General features: G+C 31.3%; 4 protein-coding genes across 13 annotated transcripts in view; 2 read left to right on the top strand and 2 right to left on the bottom strand.

The window, feature by feature from the left end:
* LOC131946211 (transmembrane 9 superfamily member 4) overlaps window positions 1-2,282 on the top strand; it is a 50,696-nt gene extending 48,414 nt beyond the window's left edge. For both annotated transcript variants that reach the window (XM_059306880.1, XM_059306881.1), the window contains exon 21: window positions 107-2,282. In XM_059306880.1, coding sequence (XP_059162863.1) covers window positions 107-256 — 150 coding nt within the window. In that variant the 3' untranslated portion in view covers window positions 257-2,282. The remainder of the gene's footprint in view (window positions 1-106) is intronic.
* Window positions 2,283-2,635: 353 nt separating this feature from the next.
* LOC131946212 (elongator complex protein 3) lies at window positions 2,636-11,396 on the bottom strand. Of its 4 annotated transcripts, none has more exons than XM_059306883.1 (19): window positions 11,323-11,396; window positions 9,381-9,473; window positions 9,077-9,182; window positions 8,596-8,686; window positions 8,430-8,477; window positions 8,074-8,144; window positions 7,837-7,900; window positions 7,647-7,715; window positions 7,191-7,288; window positions 7,001-7,057; window positions 6,767-6,847; window positions 6,356-6,436; window positions 5,927-6,053; window positions 4,542-4,614; window positions 4,249-4,369; window positions 3,910-4,066; window positions 3,123-3,350; window positions 2,910-2,991; window positions 2,636-2,753 (listed from the first exon to the last, which is right to left on the bottom strand). In XM_059306883.1, exons 2-19 carry the CDS (start codon window positions 9,400-9,402, stop codon window positions 2,677-2,679), a joined length of 1,653 nt encoding a protein of 550 aa, XP_059162866.1. In that variant the 5' UTR covers window positions 9,403-9,473; window positions 11,323-11,396; the 3' UTR covers window positions 2,636-2,676. The 4 variants fall into 4 exon arrangements, with proteins under 4 accessions (XP_059162866.1, XP_059162865.1, XP_059162867.1 ...); XM_059306882.1 differs by having other exon boundaries at window positions 11,333-11,383; XM_059306884.1 differs by lacking the exon at window positions 11,323-11,396 and adding an exon at window positions 10,977-11,158.
* A 269-nt stretch (window positions 11,397-11,665) lies between these two features.
* Window positions 11,666-17,996, top strand: LOC131946235 (translation initiation factor eIF-2B subunit gamma). 6 transcript variants are annotated; one of them, XM_059306916.1, is made up of 13 exons: window positions 11,666-11,711; window positions 12,562-12,731; window positions 12,923-13,083; window positions 14,294-14,468; window positions 14,695-14,803; window positions 14,957-15,046; window positions 15,469-15,605; window positions 16,003-16,083; window positions 16,175-16,290; window positions 16,516-16,608; window positions 17,026-17,174; window positions 17,322-17,425; window positions 17,813-17,996. In XM_059306916.1, exons 2-13 carry the CDS (start codon window positions 12,572-12,574, stop codon window positions 17,869-17,871), a joined length of 1,434 nt encoding a protein of 477 aa, XP_059162899.1. In that variant the 5' UTR covers window positions 11,666-11,711; window positions 12,562-12,571; the 3' UTR covers window positions 17,872-17,996. The 6 variants fall into 6 exon arrangements, with proteins under 6 accessions (XP_059162899.1, XP_059162900.1, XP_059162898.1 ...); XM_059306917.1 differs by having other exon boundaries at window positions 11,684-11,730; XM_059306915.1 differs by having other exon boundaries at window positions 11,684-11,739.
* Window positions 17,997-18,085: 89 nt separating this feature from the next.
* LOC131946237 (sterile alpha motif domain-containing protein 15) lies at window positions 18,086-20,502 on the bottom strand. The gene is made up of 4 exons (XM_059306921.1): window positions 20,353-20,502; window positions 19,645-19,743; window positions 19,083-19,170; window positions 18,086-18,809 (listed from the first exon to the last, which is right to left on the bottom strand). The coding sequence occupies exons 1-4, from the start codon at window positions 20,473-20,475 to the stop codon at window positions 18,673-18,675; spliced, it is 447 nt and encodes a 148-aa protein (XP_059162904.1). The 5' UTR covers window positions 20,476-20,502; the 3' UTR covers window positions 18,086-18,672.
* Window positions 20,503-22,047: the final 1,545 nt, after the last annotated feature.

The following is a 22,047-nucleotide window of genomic DNA, read 5'->3' as shown; positions in this document are numbered from 1 at the left end:
TTATAGTTATAGGCTATACACTTGATATTTAAATGTTGCAAATACAGATATTTAGCATACTTTTAACTTTAAATTGCCTCAAAAACATTTTCTTGTATATTTGTAGCTGGAAATCACAGAGTTCATCCCAACCTTGCTGTATTTTGGATACACTATTTTGATAGTGTTCACCTTCTGGGTGTTTACCGGCACCATTGGATTCTTTGCTGCTTACTGGTTTATAAGACGAATCTATGGTGCTATCAAAATTGATTAGTGCTTATTTCGTGGGTTTTAGTTTTAAAAAGTGGGAATAATTGAGGTAAAATAAGTGAATGCTTGTGTGCTGATTATGTGAATATTTCAAGAGCTGTCGAGATTTTTTTTTTATTGACAAGCAGATTGTTTTTTGTTTACATGGTATCAGACGTAACATCATCCTTGTTTTTATATTTTCATCAGCTTTGTGTGCCGTTAGTGTATTTTTGTTGAAGGTAAGATGAAGATTTATATTTAATGAATTCAATTACTTGTCACAAAAATATTGACAATTAACTAAAGTATTCATGAAAGAGGTATTCAAAATAAATGGTACACAAATGAGGGTTGAATTTCTTTTAGAAAGGTTTTAATCAGCTAGCTAAATATATAATTAAAACTGCCTTTAGGATACAAATTTTTGTACCATTATTTAATGCTCTTTTATTTTAATGCAATCATTGTATCATTAATTTTTATTTATTTCAAAATCAATTAAGTTTAAACTCATCTCTCAAAAGAAAACTTTTTGATTGACACATTTATCATGTTCACATAACTGTTTTAACTATGTGATATTGACCAAAACAATGGATGATTGTTTAACAATAAAATTCTTGTATCACATGACAAAAGCAGTGCTTTCATAAAACAACTATGTGGCAGTTCAATATATACCTTACATTAATTGATTTATATTATTTTGTATATTAATTTTCTCTGTGTATTGCCATGGGTTGGTTACCTAAAATGGTTTGTTTAAAGATAAATAAATTACAAAAAGTAAAATTTTAAATTTTTAAGAAACTTCATTGACTGGTATTTCTAAGAAGTATTACTCTGCAGTACAATTAAACCTTATTTTTGTCAGAAATAGAGGCTATTGTATTGGTGACAGCATTTTAAAGTATATAGTACCTAGTTAAAATAAGTATGACAGAATTCTGATTGGACTGGATTGTTACAGCAAACTTGTGATAAGAATGCAATTATGTTCATCATGTCTTCTGTATTGCATGTTTTTCTTTTTTGCTAAAGGTACTGTTAGTTAACAGAATCATTTGATTTTTATGTTCAGGTTCTTATCATTAGAAAACCTGACATCTATATTTAAAATACTGAGTTGAAACATATTTTAAAATAGATTTCTTTGGATCACATTCCAAGTACAGAAGCCCCAGGCTCTATAAATGTTACATGTACATACACTTTGGTTCTAGCTGTTTGAAATTGTTAGTGTTTTTCCTTCCTGCATCATAAAGCTAAGGAAATGTGGCCTTTAGTATTTCAATAGAAATCTCAGTGTATGAGGGTCTACATACACTCCACATTTTGTAACAATAAACTTGTTGGAAATTAAATCATGGGGTTAGTTTCAAGTGTATTTTGTCTGTCTAGTTACATCTTGACATTTGCCATACATAGATGTATATATTTATAAATACATAAAATTAAGTACGATTAAATCACTGAATTATTTGCAGATGTTTACTTGATTTATCAGAACAAAATATGACTTACATATCTCCATAAGAGAAGTATTTCCAGGTTAAATGGGAAAATCTTAATTTGGTTTAAACAAAGTATGTACAAAGTAGCACTGCAAAGTAATTTTGAATGGTATGGTACTTGTATATATCAACAGCACTAAAATTTCACCAATCCTTAAGTTGGAGTATGTGAGTTTATGACTTTTGCTGTTTGTTACCATGTTAAGTCTGGAACTCATTCATTATGGTATTTTTTGTTTTATCTGTGGGCAGTTTAACACATTTGTAAGACTTAAATTTTTTTAACCTGTTCCCCCTTTGTTTGTATATAATGCGTATCTGATCTATTAAGTTTTGTATTTATATATAAATATACTTTTTCACCTTATTATAGCTTAATTTTATTTTAGTTTAGGTTATTTTGAAAAATATTGTGTATCATTGCTATATTTGTGTAAGTAAATATCAAGTCTATGAACTTCTGGGATTCATCATGTTTTAATTTGGTTTGAAAAAATTACAAAGTGGTTCAATAAAATGCTTGTTATTTAACAATACTAACTGTTTTGTTTTATTTTTTAAGAATTTATTCAGTTTTTTATCACCAACATTTTACTGCCTTTGCTCTCACCATTCACTCTACATTAAATAAATGCTTTTCTATGTGTTTATTTGTAACTTATGCTTTTGAAATCCCAATAAACTTGTAGAATTAATGTGATTCTATCAGTTGTTTAAAGTCACATACAAATGATTCTCTCCTTAAAGTACTTTAAGAAAGAACCTTGACATCAGTTGCTGTCAATTGAATTTTCAAGCATTTTAGTTGCACCATTTACATTTGTACTTATAAACTTTAGAGAAATTTTAAATACAACAATCCTTACAATAATGATTTGAATCATGACTATTTGCAGCAAGATTTTATTTGAAGTTGGATTATTTTACATTATTTAAGTAATTTTGTCATGTAAGGTCCTTCAAGTTCATAGCCAATTTTTCTATAGTAATTTCTTGTTCCAACTCCTGAAAGTGCAGAAGAATTAAAACTGGTAAAATAGAAATCATTTTTAAAAATTAGCACCCTCTACTAATATGCATTAACACAGTACATACATTTTAATATTGCGGCTTTAAAAAAAAAATCAAGTTACATGTTGAACATAATAAAAAAATATCTACCTGATATAACTGCAATTTTTCTGGAGCCATGTTCCTCTAAAGCTATTTTTTCGGCTTCCTCCATCAAAAGCATTCCAAATCCCTGTTATCAAAAACATAAGCGAAATAGATAAGTAAAATCCACTTTTATTGTAAATCAAGGATTTAGCTTATATCTATGTAATTTGATAGTTATAGCTTCATTAATATGTGTTGGTCTGCACCAACAAGTACCTGATGTTGAAATTTGCGTGGGTCTCTTGTATGAACTGGCACTACACTGCCGTATACATGAAGTTCCCGTACAATTGAACAGCCTCCCTTGAGCTCCGGCCTAAATGTGTCTGATGAGCATTTACGCAATCTAAGAAGACCAATGAGGATATCTTGTTCAGGGTCTTCATATGAGAGGAAAGTTTCCCAGCCTCCATTCGCAACATAATCTCTTCTTATCAACTCTGCCTGTAATTAAAATTTTTTTTTTTTTAGATATACATTAACTAAAAGAATTTGATTGCTGTTTGGTCAAAAAAATTTTGTTAAAGAGAAAATTACGGAGTAGTTGTTTTTAGCCTTCTAATGCACAAGTGTCTAAAAGTGAAGGCAGTATCTAGAGGTGTTGACATTTTTTATTATCTCTAAGTCTGCCAGATCAGCTGAGAGAAGCCCAATTATTATATTTTTCATTTTTGACATCTGAGTAGTCTTGTTAAAAGTTTTATATTAAAGCTTACGTTCAGAAAAATAGTTTTTACTTTCATGCTAAATTTCTGTAAACTTTTGATCATCCAATTTTTGTCTTAACACCTATGAGATACACACTTTTGATTGGCTATTTAGAATAAGTTTAAATGCCATTGTTTATTGTTTAATGTTTAATGCCACTGTAACGCAGGAGCTGTTAGCCCAGGGTAAAAAGCTGTAGGGTAACTGTGTAGCCATTTTATAAACCCTCTGTACTGTTATAATATAACAACAGTCGTAAAGCTAACTATCACCAATCATTTAAAAAAAGATATACCTGGTCTGGCTTGAGTTTGTTGTGAATTTCTTGAATGCCAACCTCTCTTGTTCTGATATCCCTACACTGTGTTCCCAAGTCGTTCATTCTGGCTAAAGCAAGTTCACGCAGATTACCATGCTCCACACCACTGGTTACTAAAGGCATTGGAATATCTCTGAAAATTATGGTAAAAACTGTGTTAGCTTTGATAATCTTTACATTTCTAAAAAAAATTCCATATTCAGAATGAGTCTAACAAAATCAATGTACCAGAATGAGTCTAACAAAAACAATGTTACATTAAAAAAAAGACAATAGATTAATCATAGGCAAATAAACTATTTAAAGGTAAATAACCTTTGAACTCTGTAAACTCTAGTCCAGGGTGGAACCAGTGCTAGTATTCTTGCAATCAGATCGACAAGCTGGCTTGGTGGGTAACTTCTATAACGACCAGTTTTCCATAATTCATATAGACCTGGATAAAATCAAACCATTAAAAGTTGAATAGTTTTGTAAGAAATCAAAATTACTACGTCAAGTTTGTTTTTCTGACACAAAACCCACAAAAGCAACATCTTTTCACACAAGCACAATTAAAATGATGCTTTTTATGTGTATTAATCGAATAATTAATAAAATAAACTGACCTGTGCCTCTGATAACAAGTGTGGGATATATTTTCAGACCATCTGCACGGAATGCTGGATTTTCAAAAAATTCCTATGGAAACAATATTATCAATTTATATATTAAGTAATGTTATTTTGCATATTCAAAAATAACAAAAGCATAGTAACTGCTTAACAGATTATTTTTAAAAAAAAAACAGAAAAAATGTAGATTAGCTAAATAAAATGTCTTCTAGCTATACCATATTATTAGAATACTTTTAATTGAAACAAAGCAATTAATTATAACTAAGCAAAATCATTTATTATTTAAGCTTACAAAATTGACACTTTACATAAAACCTTTAAGAGGTCCTATGAAGTAAAGTTTTAAAATTCTCATTTATCTACATGCTAAATATTTTATGGCTGCATTTTTCAAACTGGGAGGCTGCAACATACAGAAAAGGTGCAAAATGGTGCAAAAAAAGATTACAGAGATGTACTTTTGAAAAAAATGCATTATTGAAATTAATGACAAAAAATATATTATTATTAGGCCTATATGATGATAACACAGATTTAAGCTTGTAAGCTATTTTTAATTATAATAGTATTTACAGCAACTTGAGTCAAGCATAAATATTCATTAGATTTACATTTATCTGTAAAACATGTTTCTGGAACTAAGTATGGTTAATATAGGAGTTGTTAATGTATAATATTGGTTCTTCTTGTGTAGGACATCTGTAAAAGATACCACCTTTAACCATTCAACATCTTATACGATATTAAAATGAAAACTGAAGCTAAATGGTATATTGATAAGGTACATTTGAAATTGGTTTAAAAAGAACCCTTTTATTTTTTTCTGAAAATCCAAATTTCTAGTCTAAAATGAAAGAGACAGGAAATTTTCAAGTGTGAAAAATTAAAATATGAATTATCAGCAGGGAGAAAATTGGTGCCCTAAATCTAGATATTAATTTAAGTCAAATTTTGATTTATTTTAATTTATTCAAATTTATGTCTAGGGTCACATTGGTTGGGCTAGTAAAGCTCATGGCTGCTAAACCAAAAAGAGTCAAATGAGACTCAACAGCTGGGGACAGCAACCCATCAAGGAGAGAAAACTCCTAAATCACATTAATTCTGCCTTGTAGTTTGCTATTGGATAGACAAAGGCAATGGTAGCAAACCAAGAAAGAAAAGCAGACTGACATTAGAGTCAACTGCCCATACAAAGCATAACATGTTGACACATAATAATTTTGTTAGGAAGAAATATCTTATAAAACCGCAATTAAAAAGAAGCAAGTCATGTTATGAAAGTAATTTGCCAAGGAAAGATGCAAATACATTTAAAAAAAAAAATTAAAGTGGGAAGGCGCAATAGTCTTTTTAAAACTAAAAAAAAAACTTGCAATAAATTGTTCAATATCTCTCTCCCAGCCCACATTAGGAAGATCTGGCATCATATGAGAAACAACTTTAAACCCAGCATCTTTGGACATTTGAAATGACTCACACACTGCTTTCACTGTGTGTCCCCTGAAAGTAAAGTATTTCTGAACTTTATTTATAAACCAATTAACAATAAAAATTACTGAGATATTAAAAGAGTAAAATACCTTTGACAAAAAGTTTACAGTCACTCTTAGAAGTAGGCCTATTTGCGCTATAAATACTAATTCCCTGGGGTAGTTGATACATAAACAAAAAAAGTGACTTTTGAAGTGAAGGAGGTGATTAATTAACAGTAATACAGCGAGCAAGAGATTAGTTGTACGTTCCGTTTCCTCTTTTATCAAAGTTTATAAAATTAGCTTGTAGAATAGAGAATTGTATCTGACCTGTTAGTGTCTCTGGCTACATCTTCGTAAACACTCTGGACACCTATCTCCAGCCTTGTACAGCCATATCTCAACATGTCACTGACAACAGAAGAACAAAAAATGGCATTATTTTGAGTGGCTTATTTCTAATCCAACTACTTATGTTGAAAGTTGCTTTTTGTCAGATTTAAATATGTAATATAAATAGTGAAAACATTCCAAGTATGGTGTATTGTAAAATCAAATTTTAATATACAAATGTAACATGCATAATTGCTATGTGAATCTTTAATTAAATAAACTTGAAAACATAAGTTTATTTTAGCATTTTAAAAAAAAGTGTAGTGAAGGGACTTTATATAACTTTATTATTAAACTGATATATATTTGCTCTTATAGCTCTTAGCTAACATACTTTTTATATCATACCTTAAATGTTTTTTCAGGCAGTAATCTGGTCTTGTTTCTATAGTTATTCCAATGCATTTTGTTGTACTCTTCTCTGAGTATCTATGCAGACAAACACATACAAATTTCAGATGATATTCTTCGGATTTTTCTGCACGTTTTTATTTTAAAATTATTCCCTTTCATAAACAGATATTTATAGGCTCAAATCAAGTAAATCTTGTTGAAACTGTCAGCCTCAACACAAAAACCTACTTGACAGCTTCTTGAACACTGGAGCTTGTATGTCCACTCAGTGCATCATGCAGATTTCTGGAACAAATTGTTTTAAAAACTTGAATTCATTTTACTCATTTCATTATCAATATACAAAACTACAGAGGTGTACAGTGGAGTTCTTTTCTATTACTATGTATATCTATATCTAAAAATGAAGCAGATTTACCTGATGAAGTAGTCCCTGTAGTCATCAGGTAAGCTCATGAATGTCCCACCCATCACAATAAACTCTACTTTGTCCACACTGTGTCCAAGTTGTTGAAGCTGAATCAAATGTATATTTAGTGATTAAGTGTGATTGAAGTGTTCTATTGGTGATTATGTGTGTTTGAAGGGTTATCTTGGTGATTATGTAGGTTTGAAGTGTTATGTTGGTGACTTTTTGTGATGTGATTACAAAACTTCACTGAATATTGATGAGAAAATGTCAGCACAGAGAACTAAAAGTACCTATCAAGAGGGGTTGGTGCAAGAGTGGTTACCTCCCAATGTTTGAAGTATTTAAGTTTATAGTTAAAAGTGGATGTATAAAAAGATGTACTAAAGACCAGAGCCAGAGTACACAATCAGGACACAAGGGATTATCCCATACTATATGAGGTACTCAGAAAATAAAGCACACCTGTTCCACTCTGTGTCTTGTTTGTAAATAAGGGTTGTATCTGGCTCTAATTGCTCTCATAGATGTGGGCTGAAAAAGAAAATAGAACACTGTTTAAACACTGAAAATGTAATACAAATTTGGATGAGAGGAATTACTATTTACTTCCATTCAAAATAAACTGTTAGCAGCTTTTATCATATTAACTTACCTCATAGCCAGTGTATGACTGTGTTGAGTATTCAAAATCAGAATCGGGACCACCAGGACAATAACTGGAAATTTTTTAATAGAAGAAAAACTTTTAATTTTGATGGATATAAATAAATAGTACACTTTTCAAAAAAATAAAAAAAGCTTACTTACAAAAACCTAATAAGTGGTGATACAAAAAAAAAAAGAAACAACTTTCAACATTGTGCGTCCAATGAGATGTCTGAAAACTTACACACAAATGTTCCCTGTCATAGCAATGTGTGGACACCTGTGTGGCTTACACATGACTGCAACAACAGCAATCTAGATAGAGAATTGAATGTATTAAGTTAAAGACAGGTCAGTAGATAGAGAATTGAATGTATTAGCTTAAAGACAGGTCAGTAGATAGAGAATTGAATGTATTAGCTTAAAGACAGGTCAGTAGAGAATTGAATGTATTAGCTTAAAGAAAGGTCAGTAGATAGAGAATTGAATGTATTAGCTTAAAGACAGGTCAATAGATGGAGAATTAAATATGTTAGGTTTCATAAACATCACTAATTAAAGCTTGATTAAAAAAAAAGAAATTTTAAAACAAAAACATACTCCACTAGCAGTTCGCACAGGCTTTGCTTTCAATTTGGGAAGAAGAATCTAAAGAAAAAAATGAATGTTTTGACCTATTAGAAACTAAATAATATCTGTTCATTAAGAGATGATTCGATTAGAAGAATAAGTTTTAGAACAGAAGTAATAGAAACAAAGTATAAACCTTCTTGTATTCTTGTGGTACTGCTGCTATGATGTCCACCAGACGAGGCTGGCTGGACATGTTATATTTACTTGCTATTTTGGTCTTTAGCCTAAAATATAATACATCATACATTTTTAAAAAATGCAAGAGCTGTTTAAAAATGCAAGACAGAGAGTATTTTTGTTCCATTACATTTTTTTTTAATAAGACTATTAAATAGTAGGTAAAGATACAATTTCAACCTTAATAGGTCAGGTAAGGTAGAGTTTCTGTGGCCTACACATATGAAGTGGTTGTGCTGTCAGTTCTATGCACAGCTGAGTGAACTCAGAGATTTCCTACTGATTAGAGCCTGGGATAGAGACTATATTAAGCACTTGGGCATGGCACCTCCAGCCATGCTTTCCCCATAACATGAAACAGACTAGTGTTATATTTAAATGACTCTCCAACTCTCTTCTCTATGTTCCACTTTGTATGTATATAAGTAAAAACATACTTGTTAAGATCAACATCCCTCTTTTCCCTGTCTGCTATGATCAGCTCATTGACAATTTCTGTTACAGTCTTGATCATCAACTCTTCTTTAGAGAGGCCAAGTATTTCTGTTTCACACAAAAAAAAGCTTCATTAATATTTAACAATATAAAGATCTACAAGAATCCATACAAAGTATGTAAATAGTAATAAGAAAAACATTTATCATTTCATGCTGAGAATTTGGAAAGTAAAAATATTTATGTAAAACACAAATAATTCATTTATTAGTTCATGAAAATTAGCACACAAGAACTTTTTTTTACCTTTCTTTTTGTTTTTCCCCATTGCTCTCTGATACTGTACAAATAAAAATTGCTGAATAATAATTTAACCTTTACAGTAGCAGCTACAATTTTCTGTAAAATATTTCAATAGAAAAGTGTATTAGATATCTTATTATAATTAAGGTCTACTTCAAAAAAGAATCTAGCCTCGAAACAAAATACTTTTAAAACTATAAAGTATAAAACACTAAAACCATATAGGACTAATCGCACAATATAATGTCAGAAATTATCCAGTAATCTTTGTTGCTTTTTGTAAAAATTAGTTTATTCAACCGTAGAAATATAAATAAAGACGAGTGTACTATTTAATATTTTAAGTTTAATTGACATAAGGAAACAGAAATAAAATCAACATTAAGAAAATTAGCAAGAATAAGTAGATCTAATTATAAAATAAATAATTAAGTCAAATGAAGCAATTAATGTTTTTTAAAGAAGCACAAAAATTAAAATCTTGCAAAAATTTGTGACAAATTTCTAGATCTAGTAAAAATGATTACCAAGTTAGTAAACAAGGCTAGAACAATGAATAGCAAAAATTTATAAGCATACCCACCCGAAACCATTAGCAAAACAGTATATAACATGAAATAAAAGTCAATTTAACCAAATTTGTAATTGCTCTGTATTATTATTAAAAAAGCAATCATGCCAGATAAAATATGTTTGAGTTTATAGTATTGGTAAAATACGAGACTCAATGCAAGAAGGGTGCAAAAACTGCCTGTCAGAGAAGAAAAAACAACAACCGATTGCATAAAAAATGGTAATAATAATAATCGTTTTAAGTTCGTAGAATCAGCTGAGGCTAGTAATGTGAGAAAAAGTTGGCTCATTGTTAGGCTTTAATAGAAGTATATTGTGGTATATTTGTATCAAATGTTATAGATAACTGAATTATAAAACCAAATCAATGACTAAATATAACAATATAGGCCAGAAATTAACTTTAAACAGCAGTGATTGTGAGCAAGCTTTGCTATAAAAACAGCTGCCATCTATAAATTAGAGTGGTTTCCCCTGATCTTTATAATTTCACCAAAATAACTTAAGATTGCTGCTAAAGTAAATGAGCTTGTTTCATCTCATCTGATGAAAACGTCAGAAGTCTTCATTTATTACTGAAAAGTTTTAATACAATTGTTTAAAAACAGGTACACGAATGAAACTTTGAAACATTTTTGTAACTTTCAAAAGATAAAATCCTCCTAAAAATGTGAAATAAATAAATAGGCCTACTAAAATTTAATGAGTCACCTTTTTTATTCACATTACTAGTCTCCGCCGATTTTACGTACTTAAAATGAAAGATTACCAAAAAAATATCCCTGCAATTTTACAGGAATGTCGAGCATTTTACCACCTGGCCACTTGTGTTTTGCATTTAATAAAGAAAGATTGTCGAAGTACCCATGGTTTACATTACATGATTACAATTACAGTATTCTGGAATGGTGTGGCAGACTTTAAATTAATAGGCTACTACTAACTACTACTTACTAGAATTCTATTCTAATGTCTAATCATTAATGTAATAATATTAATACTTTTACTTTTAATTAATAGGCTTACTTTTCCTTTTAGATTTTACACTATTTACTATAATTTTTTAGAGTTAGACTCTTCTCTTAACTCTTCAAGTCTCTTCTAAACTTCTTAGCCAACTTTTTTTACTTTTACACTTCACTTGACTTCACAGTAACTGAGTAAGTCGGTCGAGTAAGACAAGACACTGTGTGAGTTAAGTTAGTAAATTATTTATAATATTTTAGTATAGTTTTAGTTTTAGTAGTTTTAGAAGGTTCAAGTAACAAAAGACTAGATTTCTAGATCTAAAATATTTTAATATATCTAGATCTAGTCTAGAAATAGATCTAAATGCGCTGCTGAATGAGATTTCTAGCAGTGAAAAACACACAGTCCAGTACTGAGTCGTAGAAATCTAGTGTGTAGATTAGTGTAGAAACTGTAGTTGCATTCGTTTCATTTTATGTTAGCTTAACTACCGTAATAAAAATATACACTCATACACACTGCATTGCAGTTTGACAGTTTGTTTTAAAAAATGAGTAGATCTATGTTAATTGATAAATTGTGCAAGTTAAAGCTATTTACTAATTATTATATAAAAAATACTCTACATTGGTAGATCTAGATACATTTACGTGGTTAAAATATGATAATGAATATAATAATAAACAATTATATGACAAATGCTATTTAACATTTCTTCTTTGGGCCTACTCTGTTAATTTACGTTTGATTTTGGCGTTTAGTATGACGACTGATGAAATCGAAAATAGACAAGTAAAGCCTAGAGCTGACTGTAACAGCTGTATTGTTAGTGTTTTTTTTTATAGGTCTATAACACAACCTAGACTAAATACTAAATACATTGACTAGTTTTTATAGACCTAGTGTTTCGAAAGAGTGTACACTACCACTACGACTACACATACAGTCTATGGTATCGTGTAACTGTAGCAGCTCTTCTCTACTCACTGCTACTCAAGAGTCAAGTCAAGACACAAGAGTTCACAAGAGTTGAACTTGATAGTCAGATTCTCTGTGATAGTTGATAGTATAGAGACTGATAGTTTAGTAGTATACTGATAGTAGCGACAGCTAGATCTAATTCTAAAAAGTAAGAGGTGCTGTTAAAATTGAAATAAAATTTTATAGGGGCCTAATAAAAATATAATAAATTAGTGGGGGGGGGGGGGCGGGAGGGACGATCTGTCCGAGATTTAAAGGGAAGATTCGAAATATCGGCCATTTACTTTAATAATTACTTAAGTACACATAATCACATGACATATGGCTTGCAGTTTCTTCCAGGGAGCCCTGAAAAAGTCTACCCACCCCCTCAACGAAATGGAATTTTTCATAGAAAACATTCTTTTTACCAGTGTCTGCCCCCAGGAAAATGTCCGCCCCCCCCCCCCCCCCCCAGACAAAAAATACTAACCAGTAACTCTAACCCCAACCCTAGTTCTACCATACGCCTATCCGCTAACCCTAATTACGAACCATAAAACAAGTTGAGATTACAATACTAACAACCTAACACACCTAATTTTTTGGAAGAGTCCATTTTCGGACATCATCCCTTCAATCATCCCTAATATCTATCTTTTTCTTGTTTCTACAATTTTAGATAAATAAACATGTCAAATCCTGGAGAGTGCACAGTGGTCATTATGGCTGCAGGCACTGGATCACGAATGACAGACCTGACAAACCAGTGCCCTAAACCTCTCCTACCTATGGGACAATTTCCTATGATATGGTATCCAATCAGAACACTAGAGAAAGCAGGATTCTTAGGTGAGAAAAGTTATGTTAGATATTAGACATTGCTAGTACAGTGATTTATTCATTCAAAGTAGACAACGCCACATTGTAATGTCGATTTGTACAATTACATAAGCCTATACTTTGATAACATATTTTTTTAGAAAACTTGTTTATAACATGTTAAAGGCAAATGAAAAGTCTTTTTCAAAATACAATTTTAGACATCATCATAATAACAAGACAGAGTTGGCAGGAACAAATGCACAATGCCATTTTTGTGGATAGTGTGCCTCTCAAAGCTCATATTGAGTTCATAGTAATCCCAGACTCTGATGAGTCAGGTACAGCAGATTCCCTGAGACTTGTAGCTGACAAAATCAAGGTTTGTTTTCATTACGTTTTTATTTTTCAGTACAGTCTTTACAATTCTAGGATGTAGTTGTATGAAAAACACATGGGAATAAGTAGGAATGCCCCATGTCTAGTAGAATCTACATAGGCCCGATGTCATGTTGTAGTGGTCCAGAGGCTGTACCTACCACAATGTATGGTTGAAAACTCTTCTTCGATTGAGGACTGTGGGGCACAGGCATATGACAGCTTAGTGTAAGGGCATAGGAGGAGTGTTTTAGGGTTGGGTAACATGGACATATGGAGACAATGACTCAATACACAAGGATGATGCAGTCTACTGTTGGTGATTCTAGGGCCTAGAAGATGTTGCATGGGGATATGTAAACAACGCTAGCTCAGGTTACCGTCCCTACAACCTGACAGCACTGCATCGTCTTCATGTAGTCTTGATTACAGCTGCCCAACAGCGCGACACAAAAAAAGCAGTCTAGTTCAGATCACGGATGAGCCCCCAATTATATGTTGTGAACACTAACACGCCTTACAGGTGATACAATGCATAGCTCAACGTACAAGACAAACAACCACAAATGGGTTACAACACAAGACTGAATGAAAACAAATGCTCGTTAAAACTAAAAGAATTTAATATCTAAACTATATACACCTAACACAGTCTATTCTAAACACAAAATACAAAAAGCTAGTAAAACTATGATACAGTGGCTAAATACTAGTATAGACCTAACCTATACTAACCTTGGAGATCTGGATGAAACTGAGGAAATCACAGACATTTTCATACACCTTATATACCCTCTCACAAACTGGTACCAACCGGACTATTACAACTCACAACACAAGAACTGAACAGGGACGAACAGAACAGGGGAAAAGGGACAAAAAACATTCACTCCCATTCATCCTTCACTCGATCACTACAAAAATGCTATTCAATAAACTAATTAGTTTCTATGTTGGATGGATATCTAAAAGACAGAACTTTAGTTTTCGCTCTACTTGCACTTTGTTTGGAGTTTTTAGTATTCAATTTTTATATTATGATTTATTTTAATGTTAGTTTTTTTTTTTTTTTTCTGTTTTAGAAACGTGGACTCATTATTTATAGTTTAAATGCAGTAAACAGCTTTACTGTAAAATTTGATTCTATGGACTTCTGATTAATGTTTAATCATCTCTGAATGTTTATTATTTTAGTTGTTTTGTTTTTTCTTTAGACACATGTTATGGTAGTCAGCAGTGACTTCATTTCTGACTGTGACCTGTCCGAAATGCTTGCTGTGCACCGGAAACACAGCTCATCCCTCACTGTTATGTTGTCCCAGCTACCAACATCAATTATTGCTGAAACTCAAGTTCCAGGTTCTAAGTCTAAGCAAAAAAATTCCTCGGGTATGACAATTTAAAAAATAAATTAAACAGTAAAATATCTTGAACTTTTTTCTGTGATTCTGCTTAAATAAATAATTCTAAATGTCTTTTACAATATTGTTGTAAGATTATTGTTGTTTTTATAAATAAAGTTTATTTTAAACTATTCTATATTTCTAAATTGAAGAATATGAAAGCCAGCATTGCAATGCATAAATGTTACAAAAGCAAACAAATCTATCTCCAGCAGAAAAGATCTCCATTGGATTTGAATCAGGTAACACAGACCACATTCTGTTCTGGAAATCTGAGATTGATATGGAGAATTTTTCTTTTACCAAGAAATTTTTAACCAGGTAATTTAACTATTATTACACTAGGGAGCTACTACATTTGCTAAAATCTTTTTTTAAAATTAGAGTAAACTATGAATGATTTGTGTACTCCAGAAATTGCGATTATCTTTTTGTTTACTTTTAATACCATAGGGTTATTTTTACTCCTTATAGGTTTCCAAGTATAAATCTACAAAGCACCTGGACTGACTGTCATGTCTACATTATAAATAAATTTGTCATAAAATACCTGCAAGACAAAGAGTAAAGTTTTTTCCTAATCAATTTAAAATTATTAGATTTAAATATTTTATACAAATTAAATTTCAAGACCACCAGAGAAATATGCAGACCTGAAGCAATAAACTAAAAAGACTATTACTTTTAAATGTAAAATTTTCATGAAATGAAGGAGAATAAATACATTTAAAAATGTAAACTCGATAACTAGGGGCAAAAATTTACTATATTTACTTTTTCTATAGTTAAATAATGGTGGGAAATAATGTTAAAATATGTTTACGTAAATAGTTTTACCCTGTTGTGTTTTTGTTTGTACATCCTGTAATTTATTCTTTAAGCATCATACCACTCAGGCATTAACATTTTCTAAATTACCACCAGAAATTTTTTAGATGTTAGTCACTCGACTTTTTATTTTATCACTGAATAAACTTGTATTTTAGAGACATTAATTCACTTCAAGGGGAGCTGATTCCTATGGTTGTAAAAAAACAAATGTCAATGTACACTAAAGGTAGTCCAAACGAGGACCAGGATTTAAATGGCACTGATCAAGATTTAAAAAGTGAAGAAAAGAAAGGTACATTTTATTCTACTCATTTCTCTTTCCATTGATATTATCTTAAGATGATTAGGCCCTACAGTCAAGTCTTTTATTACAAAATAGGGGGTTGTTTGCATTCAGAAGAAACAAATTCTTGTTTATAATAACACTCACTGTGAAATACATCTGGGCATAATAGAAATTTTTGCCATTGAACATAATGCATTGATGTAACAGTTAATGAGTAAATGTCTATATTTCATAACCATTGAACATAATGCATTGATGTAACAGTTAATGAGTAAATGTCTATATTTCATAACCTGTTTAACAGTACTTAGTTTTTAAACTGCCAATTCTCTCAGCTTGTCTCTTTTGTTAAAAATTATTGAGTTGATATGAGTATTTTATAAGAAATAAATTTCTTCCACAGATCTTATTGATTATGCTGTGAAGTTTGAAAACAATTTGATTTCACCTGTAAGATATTTATCATTAAACAGTGACAGCTTTGGTAAGCATATTTTCTATTTATAGCGCTGCAGTTTGTTTAGATCATCCAAGTGCACATCCTAAAAATTAATTTGTATATCTACATTACCCAGGTATGAATGAAAATACACCTCATAAAGACCTTATAAGATGTTATGCTTACAGACAAACTAGTGGTTTTTGTGTGAGAGCTAATAACATTGTGTCTTATTTTGAAGCTTGCAAACAGGTAAAATAGAAACCATTGCTTTAGTTGTCAAAATTTACATTAAGAAAATTGTATTCAAGTAAATTTTTTTCACAAGAAGTAGTGTTTTAAACTGATTGTCATAGTACTATAATCACTTTAAAAAATACATTATCACTGTATTAAATCTATTCATATTATTTATATTGAAGGAGCACTAATAAATGTCCATGGAGTTTTACTTTTATTTCTATTTATGTGATCTAGATGCCTCGTCTTATATCACAATTTATAACTAAAAAGCGGCTTGACTCTGTGTCTACTGTGCATGATTCTGCATCCAAAAAGCCCAAACCTCAGGTACGTCTGAATAAATGTTAGAGCAGAAGGTGATCCCATGCTGTACATTAAAGAGAATGCCATTAATTATTATTACTTTATGTGTCTCGCTGTTTGATATAGCTACTGCCTGAATTATTGTTTTGTAGATTAGGAAAACAAACAATAATTCTTAGTATATTTATTCTGTAGTTAATTACTGTGCTATGTGTTTAAAAGTTTTGTTACTAAAGCAACTACTTAAAAGTTTCTAAATCAGTTACTGCATCTTTTAAAATGATAACAAATGTATTGTATTATGATATCACAAGTGTTGTATTACCTTCTAATTATAGTAAAATATGTATTGATAGTTGACCTATCCACTGTTGAAAAATTAAATCCTGTCTAAGAAATAAATGTATAAATAAAATGTTTGGATATACTTTATACTGTCAGGTTGGTGCTGATTGTTTGCTTGGTGAGAGTGTCACAGTGGGAGAAAAAGTCACCATCAGCAAATCTGTTATTGGCAAACATTGTAAAATTGGGGATAAAGTCAAAATAACTAACTCAGTCATCATGGGACATGTGAATATACAAGAAAGGTAAATGTGATCTGCTGCTGCCATAAAGTCTCTTGTAGGTGTAATGGTTAGTGTACTTGTAGTATGTACAATGTAATTTAACAATTTTTAACATCTTTACTATAAATTCTTTATCTCTTAGATATCAACATTACTAATGTTTTTCAGTTCAAGCATCACCAATTGTATCATAGCAGAATCAGTAATCATAGGAGACAAATGTGAACTAAATAATTGTATTGTTGGACAAAATCAGAACATATCTAACATGTGTAAGTTGCTGCTCTAGGATTATTTTTCATTTGCATACTAGACATTAAAATATAAATTATAAAATGATTTGAAAAATATGTTTTGATTTTTGTTTTGTGCAAACAGTTAAAATAGAATATTATGTTATTTTTATCAAAATGGATCTCTTTAAGTAATATTTTGAGCAAAATACATAGATCTATGTTGGTCTGGTTGCAACTGAAATTTTAAAATTTTAATTCTTTTAAACATTTTATGGACTGTTAGTGTTAGACTTTCATTTGGAATTTTAATGGTGGTTTAGGTGTAAGACATAAGTAATCTGTTAATACTAAGTGTCAGAAAAACTGTCTTTGGTACTATTTAAATAATTTCATCAATTACACAGTGAATGTTTTTTTTTTCAGCCAAGCTCAACAATGAAGTTATTTGCTCTGGATCACAAATGGAGGTTCCATTGGAATGACAATTAAATAAAGCAAAACTGCATTCATGGTGGATTGTTATAGGTGCTGGCATTCTTGCATTTGTGATTTCAAGTCTTTATTTTTCTCCTCAAGTATTAAGTAATAAAATGTGAATGTAGAATCATGCAAATCGTTTGTATTTCTTTTTATTGAGATGCAAATTTTCTTTTAAATGTTAAAGATAAAACACAAATTAGACAACATCTAAAATCAAATGATCAAGGTGTTTAATACCTATTTTTTAAAAGGCTTTCATAAATGAAAAACTTTATGGATGTTAACAATTGGTTTCTTAGTCACAGACCAATATCTTTGCCTTATTTCAATATGCTGAATATACATTGATGATATCATTGGCATTACAATTTTAAACTTTTGGTGGTAGATAACATTCAGGTAGAGGCTATTCTAAAAGCAGTTTTGACTATTTTATTTACACTAGTTAGAACACAACTAGGTATATTTTACATATTCAAAACATCCATGTTTGACTACTATTATTTTGTTTTCTTCATTATAAAAGACATGACTAAAATTTTGGAATAAAAACAAAAATTATACTAATGCAAATTTTATGACAATAAGCCATGTTCTAAAATGTATCAGTACAATATTAGTAACAACATGAAACTTTTGCAATACATAGTAAAATTATTAAAAACTGCTGAAAAAATATAAAATATCAAATTTCATATTGAGCAATATTTTTACAAGTTCATGTTTAATATTTATTTGTCCCTTCATATTTTGTTTGTTTTAAAAACAATTAGTGTTAAAGGCTTACAGGACAGCTAAACTGTCTAGTCTCTTGGCAAAATCAAGCATTGATTGGACAAAGGTGGCTGCCATTTTGGATCAGGATTTTTGTTGTACATTTGCTTGAAGGTTGTAGTATCAATATTCTTTCCTGTGTGTGACTTCATTTCCAAGTACATACCTTTAGAAAAACAAATGTTTATAAAAGTAACAAGTTTTAAATGCACTCTTTTGAAAAAAAAGATCAAGGTATTTGCTTGCAATCTAAGTCACATAATTGTGTTTAAATGTATGCTTCAACTAAATATTTTATTTCACATGTATTTTTGTCTAACTGAACTACACAAATACAAATCACTCAGCATTTCTAGCATTAAATAGGTAAATAGTAGGCTTGTAATAATCAATAAAATATTTCTCTTCTGGCTCTAAATACTTCTGCACTAAATCTTACCTAAATTATTTTTAGGTGGAATAGATATACAACGATTCCAATATGGTTCTTCTAAGTAAATTAGATCTCTTATGTTTTTGGATATAATCTGTCAAAGCAAAAACAACATTGTCATTTTACTTTGTTAAGACACTTATATTCTAAGAAGCTTTCTGAATTTCCATTATTAGTTAATTATAAATAACTAAGTAACAAGAAAAATCTTCACAAAAGATATTTAAAATATATCTAGTCTACTTTCAGAAAATGGTAGAAAGGCATGGTCAAATGGTATAGGGTTTGGCTACTACTCCAAAGGTCTTGAGTTTGGGTCTTGGTCCTGACCTGGGACTGTATTATGTCCCTGAATCCACCCTCCTCTGATGGGATAGTAAAAGCAGCTGGATATACTGCTGACCATACCATCCCTTCATAAGCTGAGGTCAAGAAACATGAACTCATACTTCATATCTATCTTTAGGTCTGAGAGGGGAGCATTCCTTTTTTTTTACTTTCAAGTAATATAGTTAAAAAATAGCTCCATTTCACCATTATTTAATATTTAAGCTAGCTAATTTCTAACCTTAATATGGTCAAAATCTGTTATTCCTATCTTTGGAAATGCTGATGCATGGAGACAACATAATTTCCTCCCATTTATTAAATTTGTCACAATGCATGGCTGAAAAAAGGTAGGTAAAAGAGAAAGCTAAACATGTTAATACAAAGAATATATATGAAAATCTATTTTAAGCCAATACATATTTTCCAGTGTATTAGTCTTTTAAACTGGATTTGTATTATATTTTATTTATTTTTGTATTATGTACAACATCATTACTTAATTTCTTTAAATTGAATTTAGACTATTTTGTGATAAATTAATTATTGTCTTTGTTTTTTTAGTACTGATTCACATCACAATTCAATGTAATATTGAGAGTGCCCATAATTTATACTAGTAAAGCTACCATTTCATTATAAAGTTACATGCTAAGCCAACAGATCTGGAACTTTCAGAGAACTAGTTTTACACCTACTACTAGTATCCAGAAATAACTAGTCAGTTCTGAGTTAAGAATTTAGACCTAGACTTTAGGGGTCTAGCTAGAAGTCTATGATTTTAGTTTTTATTCTAAAATTTAAAAAAATTCACTGTTAAAAAAAGTACCTAAGACTAAGATCACTAAGATGCCAAAGGCGCCAAAGGGCCAACTTATCTAAAAAAATTAAGCTCCTAAGTTAGTTTAAATACTTTAATTTGTATGTAGCCTATATACTTTAAATTTACTTTATATTGTGGGAATCCCAACTCTTCTATCCAGTCGGCGACATGCTCGGTGGTCCAATAGAGAGCTGAAGGGACTCTCCTATCCTTCAAGTCTTCTACAATCGTCGCTTGTGCCGACGCCATCTTTGTTTATGGTCTCCTAGCATTCATATTATTCACGTGACCAGGGAGCATACATTGGAAATTGGAAATATATCACTGTCAAAATTATTTAATTATTCAACAACAAAAATAAATAAATAAACAAACAATTCGGTACAAAAGTGAACGTAAGAGCTTTAAACAGATTTATCGAATATGTAGTCTAAATGCAATGAATGTCTACTTAATTTTTTTTTATTTTTTTTTTAAATTTATTTTTTTTTGCTATCTAGATCTATATAGTGATTGGGCTTTGGGGCAGTGTTTCTTCCAGACTTTTTTTCTCCGGGGGGGGGGGGGGGGGGCACTTGAAATTTTCGGGGAGGGGGGGGGCGGTAGACTTTCTTCGGGGGAGCGGACACTGTTAAAAGTATATATTTTCTATATAAATTATATACATTTCATTTCGTTCGGGGGGGGGGGGGGCGGGGCGGTAAAAAAAAATTTTGGGGGGGGGGGGGGGCGAAGCCCGCCCCCCCCCCCCCCCCCGAAGAGATGCCTGGAAGAAACTCTGCTTTGGGGTCGTCCGTAAATGACGTCACACTCGTAGGGGGAGGGGGGTCCGTAATTTTGTGACGGTGTGTGATAAGGGGGAAGGGGGGGGGGGGGGTGTTCGATGGTGTGACGTCACACTTTTGCATTATAAAAAAGCAATGTTAGGAAACGAGTTTTAGTCGTTATTTCGCGTTTTAGAAAACGGCTTTAATCAATTGTAATAAGAATTGATCAAAATACTCCATGTTGTCAGAGTTCTGACAAGATTTTGGAAAAACAACGATGTTTTAAGGAAAATTCAACAGCTATTTTGAGGGGCGGTTGTAGGCTGAGGTGTGGCGTAATTTTTTTTTTTGGGGGGGGGGGGGAGAGTCTGGCTTTATTGTGACGACGTGTGGCGGAGGGGAGGGGGGAGGTAAAAATCGACCAAAAAAAGCGTGACGTCATTTAAGGATGACCCCTTTTACCGTAAGAAGTCAATCCAATTTCAATTTGTGCGATTAATTATAGGCTTTTATTTAGTATACAATATGTGTTTGTTTCTTTGTTTGTGGGTTTGTGACAAACCTTGTTCCTTGTTTATTCTTTCCAGATAACATTCGTTTGCGATGATAATGTACCGATATATAATATTTTATTATAACAAGATATTTTATAAATCGTTAAAAGGTATTTAAAAATAGCTAAATTAAAAAATAAAAGGGGATGACGGTGAACTGTCGCAGCTGGTTGATTTCTAAGTTTCTTGCTCGAGAGTCCACTAAGGACGAAGAAAGGGCGGGTAATTGTCTTTCAGTTGTCTTTTAGAGATCGCAAGCTGCTGGTCGGATTTTAATTTTAATGCCAATATTTTTAGTCATATTTGGTGTGAATTATCTAAAACTAGAAAGTAACAAAAACTAATAAACTTTATGTTGGCTGTTGTCACTTTCGCTGCTCGCCCTCCTCCCCTTCCAGCGTCTCTATAGTGCGGGTTGAACCCAATTAGCAAGTCAGATTAGCGACCTGGCAGGAAGGCATTGTTTGTGCCCCTCCCCCTCTCTGGTGGCTCGATGTCTA

Source organism: Physella acuta, unplaced genomic scaffold (genome assembly GCF_028476545.2).
Source record: "Physella acuta isolate Inbredline_101_S28 unplaced genomic scaffold, ASM2847654v3 ptg000548l, whole genome shotgun sequence".
NCBI classification, from domain to species: domain Eukaryota; kingdom Metazoa; phylum Mollusca; class Gastropoda; family Physidae; genus Physella; species Physella acuta.
Note: the sequence above shows the minus strand (reverse complement) of the source record. Positions and strands in the feature narration are given on the sequence as shown.

Bases quoted from the DNA above. Each gene is read 5' to 3' on its own strand.
- LOC131946235 (XM_059306916.1), top strand. From the start codon at position 12,572: ATGTCAAATCCTGGAGAGTGCACAGTGGTCATTATGGCTGCAGGCACT. The intron at 14,804-14,956 runs GTAATTTAACTA...TACTCCTTATAG, and splicing joins ACCAAGAAATTTTTAACCAG to GTTTCCAAGTATAAATCTAC. The intron at 17,175-17,321 runs GTAAATGTGATC...AATGTTTTTCAG, and splicing joins CATGTGAATATACAAGAAAG to TTCAAGCATCACCAATTGTA.
- LOC131946237 (XM_059306921.1), bottom strand. From the start codon at position 20,475: ATGGCGTCGGCACAAGCGACGATTGTAGAAGACTTGAAGGATAGGAGA. The intron at 19,744-20,352 runs GTAAATTTAAAG...ACCTTTTTTCAG, and splicing joins TGGGATTCCCACAATATAAA to CCATGCATTGTGACAAATTT. The intron at 18,810-19,082 runs GTAAGATTTAGT...GTTTTTCTAAAG, and splicing joins TCCACCTAAAAATAATTTAG to GTATGTACTTGGAAATGAAG.
- LOC131946212 (XM_059306883.1), bottom strand. From the start codon at position 9,402: ATGGGGAAAAACAAAAAGAAAG. The intron at 7,058-7,190 runs GTAAATCTGCTT...AATTTGTTCCAG, and splicing joins TACAGGGACTACTTCATCAG to AAATCTGCATGATGCACTGA. The intron at 4,370-4,541 runs GTCAGTTTATTT...GATTTTATCCAG, and splicing joins ACTTGTTATCAGAGGCACAG to GTCTATATGAATTATGGAAA.